Here is a 19,130-nt window from a genome sequence, read left to right as displayed (position 1 = left end):
TTTACTATTTCATTTTTTATGAACATTTAGGCTTTCATTTATAATAATATACCGTTTATATAAAAAAAAAAAGACATAATATGATGTGAATATATTTAACTTTAATACTGTGATTTTTCAAACAATGAATATGATATGAAAAAATCTCAGGATTTCATATCCTATCTTATCTAGTCCTATCTTGATCTAGGTCCACACAAAAGGCAAGGAAAAATAAAAAGAAAAGGAACTCCTCCGTCACCCTCTCCCTCTCTCTCTCTCTCTCTCTCTAGCTCCTCAAGTGTCATTTTCTCACTTATACTTCACACAAAGGAAAACGAGGCCGCTGTCTTCATTTCCTCTCTCTCTCTCTCTCTCTCTTCTCCATCTCAAAGTTCTCTGCAACTACTCCTTCCTCAGTCTCATATTGATCTAACCCCATTCATGAATCCAACCCTCTCCTCCCTCTTCCCAACTTTAAATTCCTCGACCCAATAACCAGATCAACCCAAAAACTCTCAGCCTCCGCTGTTTTCTTTTAAGGGTTTTCTGGACACACTTTTTACCTAGAGCCTCTTGATACACCTCAGTATCAGGGAGCCAAAGAAAGGAGGATATATTATCAGAGGGAGAATCCGAAACCAACGTGCCGTTTGTTCTTTCGTGGTCTAAATGGAAATCTTCCCAGCTCAGCCAGATTTGTCCCTGCAAATCAGCCCGCCTAACGCCAAATCGGCGTCCTGGCGGCGGACGGCGGAGGAAGATGTGAACCTGGGCTTCTGGAAGAGGGCCCTCGACTCGAGGAGCCACCACTCCTTGCCGTCCTCAATGGCGGCCAAGAACGACGCCCGCTTCGATCTATCCTTGTCGAATCCGAGGGCAGGCCACAACGCCGTTGGCGGCAACACCATTCCGGAGGCCAACAATAACGTCTCTTACAACCATCTCCACCAAGGCGGCAACCATATCCACTCCTTCCAAAACCAAAGCCAGTACTCCGACAGTAATCACCACCAGCATATGCACCAGCATCATCACTCGGTGTTGCAGCATCAGCCACAAGGGCTGAGCCAAGAGCTCGGCTTCTTGAGACCGATTAGAGGCATCCCGGTGTACCACCAGAACTCTTCTAGTGCTTTCCCATTCGCCACTCAACTTCAACATCTAGACCCATCGCCAATTCATCACCCGAATAGTAGTAACTCCCTAACAAATAGTGCCAATTCCATCGCTTCGAACCTTTGCCATTCACACGGGCTGGTGAGATCGAGGTTCTTGTCACGGTTTCCGGCAAAGCGGGGCATGCGGGCGCCACGAATGCGGTGGACGACTACGCTGCACGCCCGGTTCGTCCATGCGGTGGAGCTGCTCGGCGGCCACGAGAGTAATGCTTCTCATCTTTGTATTCTTTGTGATTTCTCTCTTTTCTATGACGTTGTTGCCTCATCTTTCCTCTTTTACAGATTTTTATTCCTTCCTGAAAAAAAGAAAAAAAATCGGGCTTCATTCTTTAGAAGTTGCGAAAACAGGAAACCAAATAAGAAGAGAATATTTACTTTTTTCTGCTTATTCTCTCTTTTCTTCTCGTGGGTTTTTTCAGGAGCCACACCAAAGTCAGTCCTTGAGCTGATGGATGTTAAAGATCTAACCTTGGCACATGTTAAGTCTCATTTACAGGTAATAAAAGCACCTCATTTTTATTTTTATTTTCAAGATTTCTCTTTCTCTAATTAATCGAAAAGCAAGAAAATGTAGCCAGAAATTCTGTCTCTCTTGCATCTTGTGCTTTCTCTGAGAAATTGCATGACGTTAAGCAGTAATCCATTTTTTTTCTCCATGGTGTTATAAGCATCACCACTTGCATTATTCAAAAGCTGACGTTGTACTGGAGGTCTGTTTAGTGCATTGGTTTCAGATTCCAAGATTTTCACAGCTTAAGCCCTTTGCACACTCTTTTCTCTACTAGATCTGATGGTCCTGCAAAGAAACTAATCATGAACAGCTTTTTACTCTCAAGAATCAATAACCCAAGTCAAAAAAGAAAGAAAAATATATTAATAGGTTGGGGGTGGAGAGAGAGAGAGGGAGTGTTAAATTGCTAAAGGGAGGAGAGATGAGGCTGAAACTTCATCTTACGTACAAAGCAACCAAGTCTTTTACAAAAGACAAAATACATAACGTAAAACACACCATAACTACCAATGTTCTCCATAAAACACTTGCTCCACTAACACCTAAAAACTAGGATAACTAACACATATGACTCCACTAACTCTAATAACTAAAAAACCAAATCAGCAACATGTGAAAAATGAAATAACTGTTATATTAACAATCCCTCCCTTAAACTGATGTTTGCTAACATTCAGTTTAAAGCCTTGACTTTTTTTCACCGTGCAAACACCTAGTAACCTTCTAAGCTTCACAAATGACTCCATCTTGAGGGCCTTGGTGAATATATTAGCAACTTGATTTTCACTCCTGCAGTAGATTAGATCAATTGTTCCATCATTGCTAAGATCTCTCAAGAAATAAAACTTCACATTAATGTGATTGCTTCTTCCTTGTAACACCGGATTCTTGGAGAGTTTTATTGCCGAGTTATTGTCACAAAAAATTTTAGTAGGTCCCGGTTGCTTGAATTGTAGCTCCTCAAGAATTCTCCTTAGCCAAATAGCTTGACAAACACTAGCTGCTGCAGCAACAAATTCAGCTTCTGTACTTGACAATGTGACAATTGGTTGCTTCTTGGATGACCACGAAATAGCACCTGTTCCAAACATAAAAGCATAACCCGAAGTGCTCCTCCTATCATCTTGATCTCCTGCATAGTCACTATCAGCAAATCCCAACAAATCAAACTTTTCACCCTTCTTGTAAAATAGCCCAAAGTCTCTAGTTCCTTGCAAGTAACGAAGGATTCTCTTGGCAGCTAACAAATGCATTTGTGTAGGATTCTCCATATATCTAATGATTAAACTCGCAGAATACATTATGTCTGGTCTTATTGCAGTTAAATACATCAAACCGCCCACAATTTGTTTATAAAGTGTGCTGTCAACCTTCTTCCCTTCATGATCTTTGTATAACTTTAAGCCAAACTCAATTGGAGTGTTTACAGGATTACAATCCTTCATCTGAAACCTGTCCAAAATTTCTCCCACATATTTCTTTTGAGAAATAAAGATCCCATCATCCGATTGTACCACTTCTATGCCAAGGAAGTAATGCATCATACTAAGATCAAACATTTCAAACTTATCCATCATAGATTTCTTGAATTCTTCAAACATACCATCACAACTTCCAGTAAATATAAGATCGTCAACATACAAGCATACAATAAGCATTTTCCCTTTATCTCCAATCTTGACAAAAAGCGTATGCTCATAAAGACATTTTGAAAAATCAACTTTAAGAAAATAAGTTTCAATACGACTATACCAAGCCCGAGGGGCTTGTTTTAGCCCATAAAGAGCTTTCTTCAATCTATAAACTTTATGCTCATTTTCAATCTTGACATAACCAGGGGGTTGCTCAACAAATACATGTTCCTCCAAGTACCCATGCAAGAATGTCGATTTGACATCTAGTTGGAAAATAGGCCAAGAATTCTGTATCGCCAATGCAACCACCAATCTGATCGTGTCATGTCTCGCAACTGGAGAAAAAACCTCTGTATAGTCGATCCCATATTGCTACTTGTATCCCTTGGCTACCAAACGTGCTTTGTATTTGTCAACTTCACCATTTTCTTTCAGTTTTGTTTTAAAGACCCACTTCACACCAATGATTTTTTGTCCATCCGAAAGATCGGATAACTCCCAAGTATCATTTCTTTCGATGGAATTAATTTTATCATCTATCGCTTTTCGCCATTTTTCTTCTTTGACAGCACTCTCAAAAGTTGTAGGGTCATAGTCTGAAAATAAGGCAAAGTGAGTTATTGAATCTCCAATTCCAGTTACCTCATAATCTTCCATCCAAGCAGGCTTTCTTCTAATGCGGCGGAGAGATTGGGCTTCTTCTTCATTGACTTCATGCTTGTTGGTGAAATTTCAGCAGCTGTAGAAGTTGTATTTGATGAATTTTAGGGCATATAAGGTGCTAAAAATTGCTCATGTTCAGCATCATTGTCATAAAGAACTTGGGTAGGCTGCTGCCTATTCCAATCCCAAGTGTTCTCTTCATAAAAAATAACATCCCTGCTAGTCACAATCTTCTTTGTTAGTGGATTAAATAATTTATATGCTTTGGATGCTTCACTTTCACCAAGAAAGACACATTTTTCAGCCTTGTCAACAAATTTCTTCATTTTCACATCCGGGACATGGGCATATGCGATGCATCCAAAAATTCTGAAGTGATCTATAGCCGGTCTTCTCCCACTCCAAGCCTCTTCAGGTGTCATATTCTAAACAGCAAAAGTTGGACTTCTGTTCAAAACATGAATACTCCAATTTACTGCTTCTGGCCATAAAGTCTTTGGAACTCTTCCTCTTGCCAATAAACTTCTCACCATGTTGAGAATTGTTCTATTTTTCCTCTCAGATACACCATTCTGCTGTGGTGTATATGCAGCAGTAAGCTCTTTTCGAATGCCATACTCTGCACAAAAAACTTCAAATTCTTTTGAGCAATATTCACCACCACGATCTGTTCGAAGAGTCTTAATGGTCTTTCCTGCTTCATTTTCAACACGAGCTTTGAAGCTTTTAAATGTGAGGAAAGCTTCTGATTTTTCCTGTAAAAAATAAACCCAAGTTTTTCTGGAAAAATCATCAATGAATGTAATTAAGTATCTTTTATCTCCATTAGAAGATGGGTTTATAGGACCGCAAATGTCCGAATGCATCAACTGCAAAACATCCTTTGCTTTCCATGACTTTTCTTTTGAAAATTGAGAACGATGTTGTTTGCTAACAACACATTCTTCACAAACTTGGGAAGGAACAGCAATATGAGGAAGACCCGTCACCATGTTTTTCTGTTAGAGGGTCTTCAATCCACTAAAACTCAAGTGACCATAGCGAAAATGCCAAAGCCATGATGGATCTTTCTTTCCAACCATCAAACAAGACTGAATATTTTCAATCTTTAATGGAAACAATCTATTTGAATTCATAGGAACAACTGCAATAGCACCTCTAACCGAATCATAAATTTCACACACCCCTTTGAATGGTGATTACATAACCATTTTCTTGTAATTGGCCAGCACTCAATAGGTTATTTTTCAAGTTAGGAACATACAACATTAGAGATCGTTTCCACAAAACCATTCTTGGTTCTTATCTTAATATCACATTTTCCCATCACATTCACAGTAGAATGATCCCCAAAACTTACAGTGGAATGAAAATCTTCATTTAGATAAGAAAAAGAAGACTTACTTCCACTCACGTGGTTACTACAGCCTATATCCACATACCAAATATCTGACTCGCGCTCCTTTTCATCTTAAACAGCCATCAACAACGTTTCTGCTCTTTTTTCTTCAACAAAGTTTGAACTCTCTACCTTTTCTTTATTATTAGGCAGCCTAGTATAACATTCGGATGCATAATGACCAAATTTATGACATCTAAAACACTCTACCTTGGCTTTGTTAGGATCCCGTCCTCTGCCTTTGCCTTGAAATTGGTCATTATTGGCTTTGAAATTCCTGCCAACATCTCTATTTCCTCGATCTCCCCTTCCTCTACCTCTACCTCTACCTCTACCCCTTCCTCTGAAATTGTTGGAATGAGTATTGGTAGAAGCCTTCAACGCTTGCTCCTCTACTGTTGAACTTCTGTTCATCTTCTGTTCATGGACCAATAAGGAGTTTTGCAATTCATCAAGAGATAATGCATCTATGTCTTTCGACTCTTCAATTGAGCAAACAACATAATTAAACTTTGATGTCAAGGAACACAAAATCTTCTCCACAATGGTAACGTCGTCCATCTTCTCGCCATGGAATCGCATCTTGTTGCCGATCTCCATTGTTCTGGCACAATAACTAGTGACAGATTCTCCATCCTTCATCGCTAGTGTCTCAAAATCTCTTCTCAAGGCTTGAAGCTGTGCACGCTTCACCCTAACAGAGCCTTGATATTTCTTCTTCATGGAATCCCAAATATCCTTGGAAGTTTCTTTGCAAAGAATAGTCTCCAAGATGGAACGATCGATAGTCTGAAAAAAATAATTTTTTGCCTTCAAGTCCTTCAACTTTCGAGCTTCCAATTATGCTTTCTAGGGATCTGTCAAAGCCATGCCTACTGGTGGCTCTTGAATTCCAGATTTGACAACCAACCAATACTCTTTTGATCGTAAAAAATTCTCCATTAACATACTCCAATGGTCCTAGTGACCATCAAAGCGTGGAATTGCTGGTTGAACAAAATTGTCGGTGGCCATTGGAAATATTGCTACTGCAAATTTCTCACGAAAGTTTTTTTATTTTAAAAAAAAACTCTCTCACGTTTCTCTCGGGCTCTGATACCACTGTTAAATTGCTAAAGGGAGGAGAGATGAGGCTGAAACTTCATCTTACGTACAAAGCAACCAAGTTTTTTACAAAAGATAAAATACATAACGTAAAACACACCATAACTACCCATGTTCTCCATAAAGCACTTGCCCCACTAACACCTAAAAACTAGGATAACCAACACACATGACTCCACTAACTCTAATAACTAAAAAACCAAATCAGCAACATGTGAAAAATGAAATAACTGTTATATTAACAGGGAGGGAGTTGCTGTTATCGATTTCAGAGAAAAAAAAAGTGGAGTCAGCCAAGCCGAGAGAAGAGCACAATTATGCTGAGTTTTTTCTTTTTTCTTTTTTGTTTCTTCAGAAAGTTCTGGGAAGGAAAAATAGGGAAAGGGAAAAGGACTAAGTACAGAACATCATCATTTCTCAATGATGTAGGTTTCAGACAGGGGTTTCTTCTCAAGTGGACACACTCGCACAACCTTCATGCGGTTTTTTATTTGTATTTCTGCATGAATTTTAGGATATGGCAGTAATGTTTTTGTATGTGCACATATTTTGGAGGCATATATATAGTTGAAGCATCATGCACGCGGAGATTAATCAGTCCCTGGTTTAAGCATTACATAAAACCCAAATAAAAGACTTTCTTTTTAGGTCGATTGCCAAAAAAACTCATAAACAAGTTTACTCGTGGGGTTTGCAGATGTATCGAACCGTGAAGACTACCGATAGAGCAGCAGCTAATTCTTCAGGTAAGCACTAACCGGTTTTCCTTTTTGTGAAAAAAATGATATAAACCATGTGTGCGATACAATGTTTTGGCATGCACCGTCGTGCACGAGGTTCTTATGCATCTATCTTGACCTTTATACACAGGACAAACGGATGTTTTTGATAATGGATCGTCGGGAGAAACTTCTGATGATTTAGTAATCGAAGTTGCGAACCCGAAAAGGCCTGAACTTGGAAGGCATGATCATCAAGATACGAATCAACACGGTCTTTGGAGCAATTCCTCAATGTGAGCTTTTTTATATGTGACCCCCTTTTTTCCTATTTCATTTGTGTTCTCCTGTGAAATACTAATGCTATACCCGAACTGAAATTATATATGCTCGTATCGGTTCATTCATGAAGTGACAAGCTCCAGAAACACCCATCATCACGTAACATTACGATATTCATTCATGTCAAGAAATTGAGAAATGCATGAAGAACAGTTTCGCCGTACTTCATTCTTGTCATTTTCAAGCTGACAAATATCATCCTAGATATTCTCATAATTTGAGAAATTATTCTATTCAAAGCAACTCCATAAGTCATTGTTCCGTCTTATCCTTCTAAGCAAAATTAATCTCAAATTAGGTCCCATTTAAAGCACGTAGTCAGTCTTCTTTTCTGCCCCATGTTTAATTATTCCCCCACAAAGTTTTTACAGAATTAGTCTAATTGTATACTTCTTTCAACCATATACCAAATTGGTCATCCATATTGATTTAAGGAGAAGGAAAAGTGAGCTTACACTAAAGAAGGTAGTTTATTTCGTATTTTTACTAAGTCACTGACAGAGTTAGGTTAGTGCGTAAGAATAAAACCCCGACCATCTTCCTTTCTTTGCGCTCTATATCCAAAGAATGTACTACATACCACTGACTGACATTATAGTTTAGAGAAATGAGACATGTTCAGCGAAGAAATTCCTGAATTTTGTGGCAAGATTTAGAGGAATGTCTTAGAGAGAAAAAAAAATGTGAGGCCCCAACTTCTCCGTCTCTTTGTCATTGATGATGGGGGCTGCGTCCGGACCTCAAAAAACACTCGATTCATCCCACAGAGTCAACGATAAATCCTTAGTCATCACGTTCAAGTAGTTGGTTGCAACGTCTGAGGTCCCTAAGGGAAGCTCCAAGGTTGTCTTCTTTAAAACTCGAAACCGTGCCCATGCTTCCTCCCTTGTTGGTTCTTAACCATTTCAATATCCCATTAGGGTTAAGGCCCTCTGTAAAACTTGTATTACGGTGGTGCGGGCATACCCCTATGAAAACTTGATCAGCAATTTTTTGGCAAGTTCCATGCATCGCAAACAACCATAGAGACTACATGTAACCTGATTGATACTTTAATACTTACATTCGGTATGTATCGCCATGTGAATACTTCATATATTCTGTCTTTGTTTCCGACTACTAATAGGGTCTAAATTCATGCCTTAAAATAATAGGGTCTCCTAGTCTTTGAGGGCTGTTTTGAATAGAAATCTGTATATTCAGATAATTTGGCCGAGTAACTCTTAACATTGAGTTCCATCATATCTGCAGAAAAAAACCAATTCGGCTCAAAAGGCAAAGATATTGTTTAAGTAGCTCACGTAGAAACTAACATGATTAAGCTTCAGTTCAGAGGCCCAAAAAGATAAAACTGAAGGTGAAGGACGCATGGCGCACCCATTTTAGACTTCTTGAATGATGTAACAAAATTTTCTATCAGTAATGTTGGAAATGGTGATCCATTTTCTAGAATTTCCTAGAGTTGCTAAACTTCTAGAATTCCCTAGATGAAGTTTTTGGAAGAAAGAGAAAAATGTAGAAGCACATGTGTAGATCTCTCTAGAAGAAGAGATGATAAACTACAATCTAGAACTCTCTAGATTAAGCCAAAGTGGACAACATTCTACACAAATCTAGAATGTTGGTAGAGCACCCTATAAATAGGAAAGAGGGGAGAGTATAGTAGAACAACAAATGTAAAAGGTGTGAGAGATAAACCCTCCACCTTGTGTGTGAGCTTTATACCTCCACCATGAGAGGAGCATGAGAACATACTCCATATCATGTAACTTCCACACCAACACCTCCTACAACTATTGTAAAATTATTTTATCCAACTAATGAAACTATTTCCCATATCCCATGTTCTTTGTCCTTCAATTATCCTAGTTTATATCTTGTTCATCCACTACAAACTATACCATACACTTGTACACGTCACTAACCAAAAATTATAACTAATACCAAAACCATGCTTCCGCAGCGCACACATCCAAAATTTTTTAACAAGTAATTTGATGCGATCGATTTGCTTCTGAATTTTCTGCTGCTCCTCTGCATTTTTTCTACCTTCTTTGGGGGTATTCTCCAGCTCCAAGAGCAATAATTCCATTCTGCAGCTCAAAAGGTCATTAGCTTATTTTCACATTGGTTTTCTTGTACACAGTTCCTCTATTTATATATGCCAAAGGAGTCACTCCCGATCGATTATGATGGACTCATAGAAGCGTTTATTTGGGTGGGTTTTTGATACTAGAGTGCATATCGTGCACGGTCAGACCTTTTCAGTTGCACGAGAAGAGGAGTTCCCAGATCCAGATTGAAACTTGTCTCTAGCTCGGCAACCTTTGAATTATCATTAATACATTAAGAAAGAAAGCACGCTCGAGTGAGCATACTGTTACTGGAGAAAATGAGCCCTTGAATCGAGCGATTACGCTTACTACCTGAATTGAGTATCTTGTTGGTGAAGAAAAGAAGAACACGCTGCTCCTTGCTTTGATTTATGTCGCTAAGCCACTGGAAACTCCTCAACAGCTTGAAATTCTGTTACGAGATCTTCTCTCATCATCTTCCTCTTGGACTGCACTTGAGTTGTGAAGATTCATCTATCAAGGAAATAAAAAGTAACCAAGCATTGGAAATTTAGTTGAGAATTTGTCTCATGTGCAGCATATAAATATAACACGGTTGAGAGAAACATCCTTGGAAAAATAAAAGAGAGATGCAACTCAGAGAAAAATTAACTTAGTTAATTTAGAAGAGCCGATTTAGTTTCTTTCATTTTCCAAAGGTGAAATGAATCTTCAATCATGTTGAACTTATGCACGGTGCACAACATTGAGTGTTCGATGTTGATCAGGAAGTAATTTGGTTTCTGTTTCATGCTTTTCTTACTCTGATAGATAAACTGACGGATCAATGACTTGATGTATTCATCAAATCAAAACTTTTAACTTCTGTACATGTACACAAAAGTGACCAACTACACTGGCAACTTTGATGAGTAAGGGATGATGTGCAGCTTACACATGCTCAAGTCAAAGATTATTCGACGGTTGTGGCGGGTAATAGAAATCTGATGTTCAATCTGTGACCAGTAGATGGATTTTACTGCACATCTTTTCCTAACAAAATAACAATGAAGCCACTGGTTCCATCCAAACTTAGGCCTCTAGTATTGCCTTTCAATCCCAAACAGATACAAAAGGTGCATTTAGACAGTTTAATAAATCATGTCGTGAAATTAAAAATCTCGCAATCATACTTTATACCCACAGATGGTCTCCCCACAGGATTTGCAGCAATTCAAAGCCTCTTAAGGCATTTGCAAGTTGATTTTTGTTTAATACAAGTAGCTGCCTCATGTAATTCAACATCAAGAGGTTACTCCATTATGATAGACCAGATCCAGTTTGCTTATTTTATAAATCCTTTTATATGTCAAATATTATTAGGAAGGTAACACAGGTGAAACTTCAGCAGAGGCCAAGGATTTACAAATGGAGAGTAAATTGAAAACATGACTTTAACTGCAATCCTTGTATGAAAGAATTAATTGGTGCTGTGCATAAGAAAGTGTAATGCTCTCACACTTCTTCAAGAGTTGTAAATTGAAATCTCACGGACCTGATTCTGAACCTCAAATCATCCGTGATGAGGTTAAACTGACTAAGGGAACCATTCAACTCTTCAAGATCCATTGTTGTTTTTGACTTAGAGTTCCACTACACAGCATTCAAATGCTCAAGATTTGAAGTTGCAATTGACAACTCACTATTTGGATCTTGTCATGCAATTACGAGCTAATTGCTTTCACATAAGAATGTCCAGATTCCTTGCCCATTCATGGTTGAGATTAAGAGATAGTAACAGGTTCTTCTCTTTTATAATTCAGAGACATGATATTTTTCCCAATTTTCACTGACTCATTTAAACTGACAACTAATAGTAGCAAAGAAGAAACTGTCAGAATGCTCACAGGACGCTCCAGGGAATAACAGAAATGAACAAATTCACTGATTTATTTTTACATGTCCGTACCTAAACAAAACAAATAATCAAGCCATGATGTCTGTCTTTCAAAACGCATAATAAGATTTCATTGGCATTGTAACTGGTTTATTCCCACTGCAAATGATAGAAAAAATGAGAGGACTATGGTTCCAACAAAAAACATGGGCCAAAGATTTGACGGAAGCAATCCTGAAAGAAGAACATGGGAACAGAATGTCATTAACTCACTGCACTTCTGTACTTTCCTTCAAATGCTATTAAGGAAAACAACAAGACCCTATGGACATTACTATAAATGGAAGCTTCAAGTACAAGGAAAAAAATGATGATATTTAATTACCAGAAATGATAAGTTGTGTCTTCGAACTATAGTGTTCTTGTGCTTCAATGTTTGATGAACGTTTGAAACCTGCTGGGAACTCTCAATGTCATCGATACCACGAGCTTGCTCCTTTGAAAGTGATTCATAGTCATTGATGAAAGCCTTTAGTGAGTTAATTTCTCCTTGGATTCGATGAACTTCATCCTCGTCTTCCTCCCCATCTCTAAGTATCTCTTCAAGGGAGTTCTCACTTTCCAAGAGCAAAGCCTTCATTCTGCATCTCAATTGAGAGCAGTCAAAACATCATGAGCTGAATTTCGTGGATCAGATGTGCAATGCATTGTCAGGATCTCAGAAAAGACTAGGCAGGAAATTGTGATACTGCTATATTAAATGGGCAAAATCTTTTCAGACCCTTCTTTATTGTCCTAATCATGAACTTTTCTTTTCGATTGCTTTAATGCAATATGATGTGTCATCTTTTAGTATGAAGAACAAATGTTATCCGAATTCGGGAGCACAGGCTGCATGTAACTAGTCTTACAACGTTCGGGAGCTTACCCTTTTAATTTCTCCAGAAGATCGTGCAGATTGGAGTTCTGGTCTGCATTTATGCCTGCTTCATTGGTCTTTGATCTGCAAATTAGACTTGTCATACAAGAAAATTTCCAACGCCAACATAAGAAAAAAAATGGAGATGAATATGATTGTGCCAAGGGCTACATAATCACCTTGATGTAAAAAGACTTGCTTGTTGAAGAACAATGGGAGCATAAAATGCTTCCTGTTTTGCTTCAAGCCTCTTGGCATCTTGAAATTTCCTAAAAATTGCAGCCAATTCTTTGGCAAGCTTGGCATATTCAGCAGCCTTTTCGGCCTGGCAGGGCAACGAAAAATGAAAAGAAATCGAAAGTTCACATAAAAGATACTGGAAACAAAATGAAAAACTCAAGGAAGAAAACAACAGAGCATAAAAGAATGTAGACTTGTGACCTTTTTAAAATAAACGTTCAAAATTGAATAAATCTCAACTCTAGTTGAAAGACAGAAAAGGCAGGGTAGGGGCAGGAAATAATAAGGCAGTCCAGATTAATGCATACTAACATCACCCTGATTTCTTCCGTCTTGTTCAAGCTGAGCTGATAGCGCTTGTAGCATGTTCCCTATAAGCTGCCTTTCCTGGTGCCTGGTCATCGCAATTCCCCATACAAAAATTACACGGGAAAAATGCAAACATGAAGCAGACAGTCGAGTATCGTCTGCATGATTCATCTTGCTTTTTATTTCACACAAAACACACGGCAGAGACACGGTTCGTTTTTGTGCCATCAGACCTCCATGACTTTCTAAAGCCGGTGATTGGCTATGTGATCTTACATGCAGCACATGTAATAGTCAGAAGCAAGGAGAACCTCTTAGAAAGACTCACAGTTTTTCGCAGAACACAGAAGTGTCTATGGAGGTCCCGATGAAATCAACGAAACCGTGATGATTAGCTGTCACGGTGTTGGCTGTGGCTGATATATTGTGGTCTGTAAGCGCAACAATTTACTAGTGCTCGTAAATTTTTTCACACAAACCAAACGCCTTGGACACTGTGTTGTCGTAGCTATTAGTGGATTTCTGTAACGTTGTAAGCCACGATCACCTATATGATTAAACTTGAAAAAATAGAAGAAAAGTGACTACGCACACTCACAGTTTTTCTCTGAACATGGGGGTGTCCTCCGAGGTTCCTATGTAATGTACATAGTGTTGATACTTAGAAACGACATCAGCGGACTGATGTACGACCGTCTGCAAAGATCCTTGAGTGGTCACGTGATTGGCCATTCTTCCTGGTGGATTCAACCTTGACAAAGTGCCGATCGTCTAGAGTTCTGAGCTAGCGTCACCCCCTTTTTCTTTGTCAAAACTGAAATGCTTCTTTCCCTGAACTAGGAGGTGGGAAGCTTCTCTGTGTTGATAGCTTAATCATCTTCACCTATCTATATATACAAGCATCTGCGGAAGTAACATAATTATGTGCCTACAGAAAAGGTCAACAAATAATCTGGTACTAATAATTGAATCAGGACGAGGGATAGAACATTCGTTGTGCTTTTGCTGCAACTACCGCTTTTGAGTTTTAATTATTAAAGAAGGGAGATAATCGCTCGTTGAGAAGATGCCAATTTTCCGTTATTTAATGCGAACCGCCAGTGCTTTGTTTTTCTTAGTATGTTACTACTTTCTAAGTGTGAACATGCTGAGTTTCCTTTATTCTAACGTGAATTGTGAACTGCCGGTGCCTTGTTTTTCATGGGCCGTTGTTGAACTGCTGTTCAAGATGTGCCGTGACCGCAACCTTGGAATTTTTCTGATGCTACAACTGGAGGAGCATTTTGGTCAACCCCATCTGTGATTTTATTCGTATTCGTTGGATGTCTTGTCCTTCAGACCGGTGAACTATGACATAAGTAGTTTAAGGAGCAGTTCAGTTTTCGATTTCAGCTTCAAATTACCCATCTTCTTCTTAAAGCATTCTCCTTTAGTTCATGAACCTCAGTAGATCAGTTTCATTGTCATAAACATGTTTGGTGAAATGACTTTTTGTTGAGAAAACATTCTCTAAGTGGTTTCGATGACTGACAAAACTTAGAGACTTTTGTTTCTGAAAAAGTTTTTCAGATGGAAAGTTTAATGGGATAGGATTAGATGAATTCAATCAAAATCAGAGTCGTAGTTTATCCTTCATTCCCTATACATTCTGTTAAACGGCTAGGAATGAGACAAAACATCCTCATGCGACGGCTAGTGGCGATTAGCTGGATTTCCTGACATACTTATAAAGAGTTTCAAAAAGAAAGTCTTGCTAATATCTTTTGGAGATTCAACTTTCCTGGAATTTCTTTCTAGAGGCGAAACATTCTTTCCATTTGTAAGCACTCGGCTTTTTGAAAACTCAAACTGCTGTATGGGTGGTAGAAATTATGGGAAGCGTCAACCTTGGTGATCCTGAAGTTGTTAGATCTTTTCAAGTAGATCCAAGCCAACGGGTAAATTGGCTAGATAAGTCCTCTTGGAGATTTGTCCAACGGTCAGCTTGGACTAGGAGGAGTGTAAGAGGACGTTTCACATTCACGAGATTTGAAACTTTTAATTCTGAGAGTCTGAAGAATGTTTTTGTGATCTCATATATTTGTTTTTGATGAGCAATATTGTGTAACCCTTTAGAGGTTGAAAGTGTGAGGAGTTGTTTACGCAAACTTGAGTGCTTATAGCTCAGGATTTATAACATCTGATCGGTTCTTATTAGTGAATTCTTTCCCCGAGAAAGTGCAGATCGTCTATAGTTATAAGCCAGCGTCGCCCCCTTTTTCTTCGTCAAAATCTGAAACGCTTCTTTCCCCGAGCTTGGAGGTGAAAAGCTTCTCTATGTGTTGGTAGCTAAATCATCTCCACCTTATTGCTATATATCAAAATTTCTGCAGAAGTAACATAAGTATGTGCCTACAGAAAAGGTGAACAAATAATCTGATACTAACAATTTAATTTGGATAAGGGATTAGTTTAGAATATGCATTGTACTTTGGCTCTAACTACCACCTATGGATTTTAAATATTAGAGAAGGGAGATGATTGCTCATTGAGAACATGTTCCATTATTAAATGCGAACTGCCGGTGCTTTGTTTTTCTTTGTGTGTTATTAGTTTCTCAGTGAGAACAGAGCCCTCTGCAGTACGGGATTCCTTGCCGTCCGGGCTATCTTCATACAAGCAGCCCTCTTAAATAATTGCTTCCGGAGTTGACTTTTCATTAGTTCAGTTTGAGTTTGAATCTATAGGAACTCAGAGATAAAGAACCTAACAGAAGCATCTTTCATAAAGAAAGGCTGAGGGTAGCTAGGCCAAATTCCCTTCATTCTAACGCAGATTGTGAACTGCGGGTGCGCTGTTTATCATAGGTTGTTCGTTGAACTGCTGTTAAAGACATGACGTAACTGTAACTTTGGAATTTATTTAAGTATCTGGACTTTGACTCAGTCAAAAGCTGTGGGCCAAAAATTAGCAACCAAAGTCTATTCAATGGCATCTTGCGACAGTCATGGATCCATGAAATGGAATATTTGTGCTATTCATCTTCGTTTACTATATAATCGAGGTCACCAACTTATGACTAAGCATCAACACTTCACATTATAAAGAAGTAATCACATGATTAAAGCCTTCAAGTAATTTCACAGCATGCTTGGATTTGCATTCCAACACAGCTTACACATGCTCAAGTCGAAGGTTACTCCATAGTTGTGGCAGGTAATAGAAATCTGATGTTCAATCTGTGACCAGTAGATGGATTTTATTGCGCATCTTTCCTTAACAAAATAACAATAAAACAACTGGTTCCATCCAAACTAAGGCCTCTTTTATTGCCTTTCAATCCCGAACTGAACCAAAAGGTGCATTCAAACGGTTAACAAATCAAGTTGTGGAATTAAAAATCAGCCAATCACAATTTAAACCCACAGATGGTCTCCAGTGAACCCACAGAATTTGCAAGAATTCAAAGCCTCTTAAGGCATGCGCAAGTTAATTTTTGCTTAATACAAGTAGCTGCCTCATGTAATTCAACATCAATAAGGTAACCACATTACGATAGACCACATCCAGCTTGCTTATTGTAGAAATCCTTTCACATGTCAAATATTATTAGGAAAGTAACACAGGCGAAACTTCAGCAGAGGCTAAGCACTTACAAATGGGGTGTAAATTGAAAACAATGACCTTAACCGCAATCCTTGTATGGAAGAATTAATAGGTGCCGTGCATTGGAAAGTTTAGCTGCTCTTACACTTCTTCGACAGTTGTAGGTGGAAATCTCAGACCTGATTCTGACCATCACATTATCCGTGATGTGGTTATACTAAGGGAACCATTCGACCTCTTCAAGATACATTACAGCATTCAGGTGCTCAAGTTTTGAACTCGCAAATGACAATTCGCAATTTGGATTACATCATACATTTGTAGACTAGACGCTTTCACATAATAATATCCAAATTCATTGCCTTTTCATGGCTGAGATTATAATACACCATCAGATTCTTCTCTTCTTTTATATGTCAAGAGGCGTGATTATTTTTTCCTCAATTTTCCCTGACTTCTATTAGAGGACTGACATATAATAGTAGGAAAGAAGAAACGGTCAGAGTGCTCATATGACATTCCAGGGAATAACAGAAATGAGATACAAATTTCACTTTAATTGATTTTTATGTGTTTGCACATAAACATAATGACAAGCCATGATGCTCGTCTTTCAAGCCACATAATAAGATTTCATTGGCATTGGAACTAGTCCATTCCCACTACAAATTAGATTAAAAAAAATGAGAGGATTCCGACAAGAAGCACGGGCTGCAGATTTGATGGAAGCAATCCTGAAAGAACATGGGAACAGAATTTCATTTACTCACTGAACTTCTATACTTTCCTTCAAATGCTATTAAGGAAAACAACAAGACCTTTTGGATATTACTATAGGTGGAAGCTTCAAGTACAAGAAAATAATGTTGAGATTCTTGTGGTCCTACGTTCCATGAACGGTTGAAAACTGCAGGGCACTCTCAATGTCGTCTGTACCACAAAGTTGTTCTTTTATAAGTAATTTATGACGTCAATGAAGAGTTAATTTCTTCTTGGATTCGACGAACTTCTTCCTCATTTTCCCCTCCGTCTCTAAGTATCTCTCTGAGGGAGTTCTCGCTTTCCAAGGGCAAAGCCTCCATTCTGCACCTCAATCCATAGCAGTCAAAACATCATGAGCTGAACTCCTTGGATAAAAGAATCAGATGCACAGCACATGGTCAGGATCACAGAAAATGACTAGGCAGGAAACTGTGATTCCTCAAAATTAGATGGGCAAAAACTTTTTAGACCTTTCTTCATTTTCTAATCATATACTTCTTCTTTGATTGCCTTCATGCAATATGATGCCTCATCTTTTATAAGTACGGAGAACAATGTTCTCTGAATTCTGGCACACACTGCAACACTGAACTAGTCTTAAAATGTTCGAGGAGCTTACCCTTTTAATTGCTGAAGAAGATGTGTGGATCGGAGTTCTGGTCTGCATTTATGCCTACTTCAATGGTCTTTGACCTACCAAATAGACTTGTCATACAAGAAGATTTCTGATACCAATATAAGGAAAAATATGAAGATGACTGATTGTGCTGAGGGCTACATAATCACCTCGAAGTTAAAAGACTTGCTCGTTGGGGAGCAACAGGAACATAAAATGCTTACTGTTCAACTTCAAGCCTCTTAGCATCTTGAACTTCCCTAAAAATTGCAGCCAAATCTTTGGCAAGTTTGGCATATTCGACAGTCTTCCCAGCCTGCCATGGCAATGAGGAGAAAAAAAAAAAAATCAGAAGTTCCCAACAAAGATATTGGAAACAAAATAAAAGAATTCAAGGTAGAAAGCAACACAGCATAAAAGAATGTAGACTCGTGAGTTTCTCTTACCAAACAAGAAAATGAACGTTCAAAATTGGTAAAATCTAAGCTCTAGTTGAAAGAGATAAAAAGCAGGGTAGAAGAAGGAAAAATAAGGCAGTCCAGATTAAATGCATACTAACATCATCACGATCTTTGCCATCTTGTTCAAGCAGAGCTGATAGCGCTTGTAGTATATTCCTTATATGTTGCCCTGCCATGTCCCTGGTCGTCGCAATTCCCCATAGATAAATTAGACAGGAAAAATGCAATTATGAAGCAACAGTCGAGTATCGTCAACATGATTTGCTTTGCTTTTATTTTGCACGAAACACATGCCAGAGATATGGTTCATTTTTGTGCCATTGGACCTCCATGACTTTCTAAAGCCAGTGATTGGCTATATGATCTCACATGCACCACACGTAATAGTCAGAAACTAGGAAAACCTATTAGATGAACCCACAGAATTTCACGGAGCAAAGGGTTGTCCTTGGAGGTCCTGATGAGATTGACAAAACCTCGATAAGTGGTCACGATGTTGGCTGTCTGAGATACTACAGTCCAACAGTGCAATAATATACTAGTGATCGTGTCATCTGCCCTTCGTCCAGGTTGAGTACATGTCACGGTCTTTGCGACTTCTTCATGGGGCAGACCTTAACCATAAGGGGTCTTCCATGGAGTGGTGGAAAGCTTGTCTAGATAAATTGAATGGGGTGGAAATGCAATGCACTGGCACATCAGGTTCATCTTAATACTGTTGATAATATTCTGCAGAAGTTCATTATATCAGCTGA

General features: G+C 38.6%; 2 protein-coding genes and 1 long non-coding RNA gene across 4 annotated transcripts; 1 reads left to right on the top strand and 2 right to left on the bottom strand.

Annotated features, from left to right (window-relative positions):
* The first annotated feature begins 311 nt into the window (after positions 1-311).
* On the top strand, positions 312-10,323 carry LOC104443520 (probable transcription factor KAN2). Of its 2 annotated transcripts, XM_039312405.1 has the most exons (5): positions 312-1,363; positions 1,580-1,656; positions 7,169-7,217; positions 7,342-7,486; positions 9,679-10,323. In XM_039312405.1, the coding sequence occupies exons 1-5, from the start codon at positions 652-654 to the stop codon at positions 9,734-9,736; spliced, it is 1,041 nt and encodes a 346-aa protein (XP_039168339.1). In that variant the 5' UTR covers positions 312-651; the 3' UTR covers positions 9,737-10,323. The 2 variants fall into 2 exon arrangements, with proteins under 2 accessions (XP_039168339.1, XP_010055276.1); XM_010056974.3 differs by lacking the exon at positions 9,679-10,323 and having other exon boundaries at positions 7,342-7,601.
* Positions 10,324-11,101: 778 nt separating this feature from the next.
* On the bottom strand, positions 11,102-13,044 carry LOC104445935 (syntaxin-23-like). The gene is made up of 5 exons (XM_018873073.2): positions 12,955-13,044; positions 12,582-12,727; positions 12,412-12,486; positions 11,869-12,124; positions 11,102-11,239 (listed from the first exon to the last, which is right to left on the bottom strand). The coding sequence occupies exons 1-5, from the start codon at positions 13,042-13,044 to the stop codon at positions 11,102-11,104; spliced, it is 705 nt and encodes a 234-aa protein (XP_018728618.2).
* A 4,219-nt stretch (positions 13,045-17,263) lies between these two features.
* LOC120293253 lies at positions 17,264-18,641 on the bottom strand. The gene is made up of 4 exons (XR_005551002.1): positions 18,474-18,641; positions 18,085-18,230; positions 17,918-17,991; positions 17,264-17,619 (listed from the first exon to the last, which is right to left on the bottom strand). It is a non-coding gene; the product is annotated as an uncharacterized LOC120293253 (long non-coding RNA).
* Positions 18,642-19,130: the final 489 nt, after the last annotated feature.

Source organism: Eucalyptus grandis, chromosome 5 (assembly GCF_016545825.1).
Source record: "Eucalyptus grandis isolate ANBG69807.140 chromosome 5, ASM1654582v1, whole genome shotgun sequence".
Lineage (NCBI taxonomy): Eukaryota > Viridiplantae > Streptophyta > Magnoliopsida > Myrtales > Myrtaceae > Eucalyptus > Eucalyptus grandis.
Note: the sequence above shows the minus strand (reverse complement) of the source record. Positions and strands in the feature narration are given on the sequence as shown.

What these genes read in the sequence shown, in the direction of transcription:
- LOC104443520 (XM_039312405.1), top strand. Translation starts at nt 652, where the DNA reads ATGGAAATCTTCCCAGCTCAGCCAGATTTGTCCCTGCAAATCAGCCCG. An exon ending in ATGTTAAGTCTCATTTACAG is followed by an intron (nt 1,657 to 7,168) that starts GTAATAAAAGCA and finishes TGGGGTTTGCAG; the next exon opens with ATGTATCGAACCGTGAAGAC. An exon ending in AGCAGCAGCTAATTCTTCAG is followed by an intron (nt 7,218 to 7,341) that starts GTAAGCACTAAC and finishes CTTTATACACAG; the next exon opens with GACAAACGGATGTTTTTGAT.
- LOC104445935 (XM_018873073.2), bottom strand. Translation starts at nt 13,044, where the DNA reads ATGACCAGGCACCAGGAAAGGCAGCTTATAGGGAACATGCTACAAGCG. An exon ending in GCAAGTCTTTTTACATCAAG is followed by an intron (nt 12,487 to 12,581) that starts GTGATTATGTAG and finishes TCTAATTTGCAG; the next exon opens with ATCAAAGACCAATGAAGCAG. An exon ending in GACACAACTTATCATTTCTG is followed by an intron (nt 11,240 to 11,868) that starts GTAATTAAATAT and finishes AATGCTGTGTAG; the next exon opens with TGGAACTCTAAGTCAAAAAC.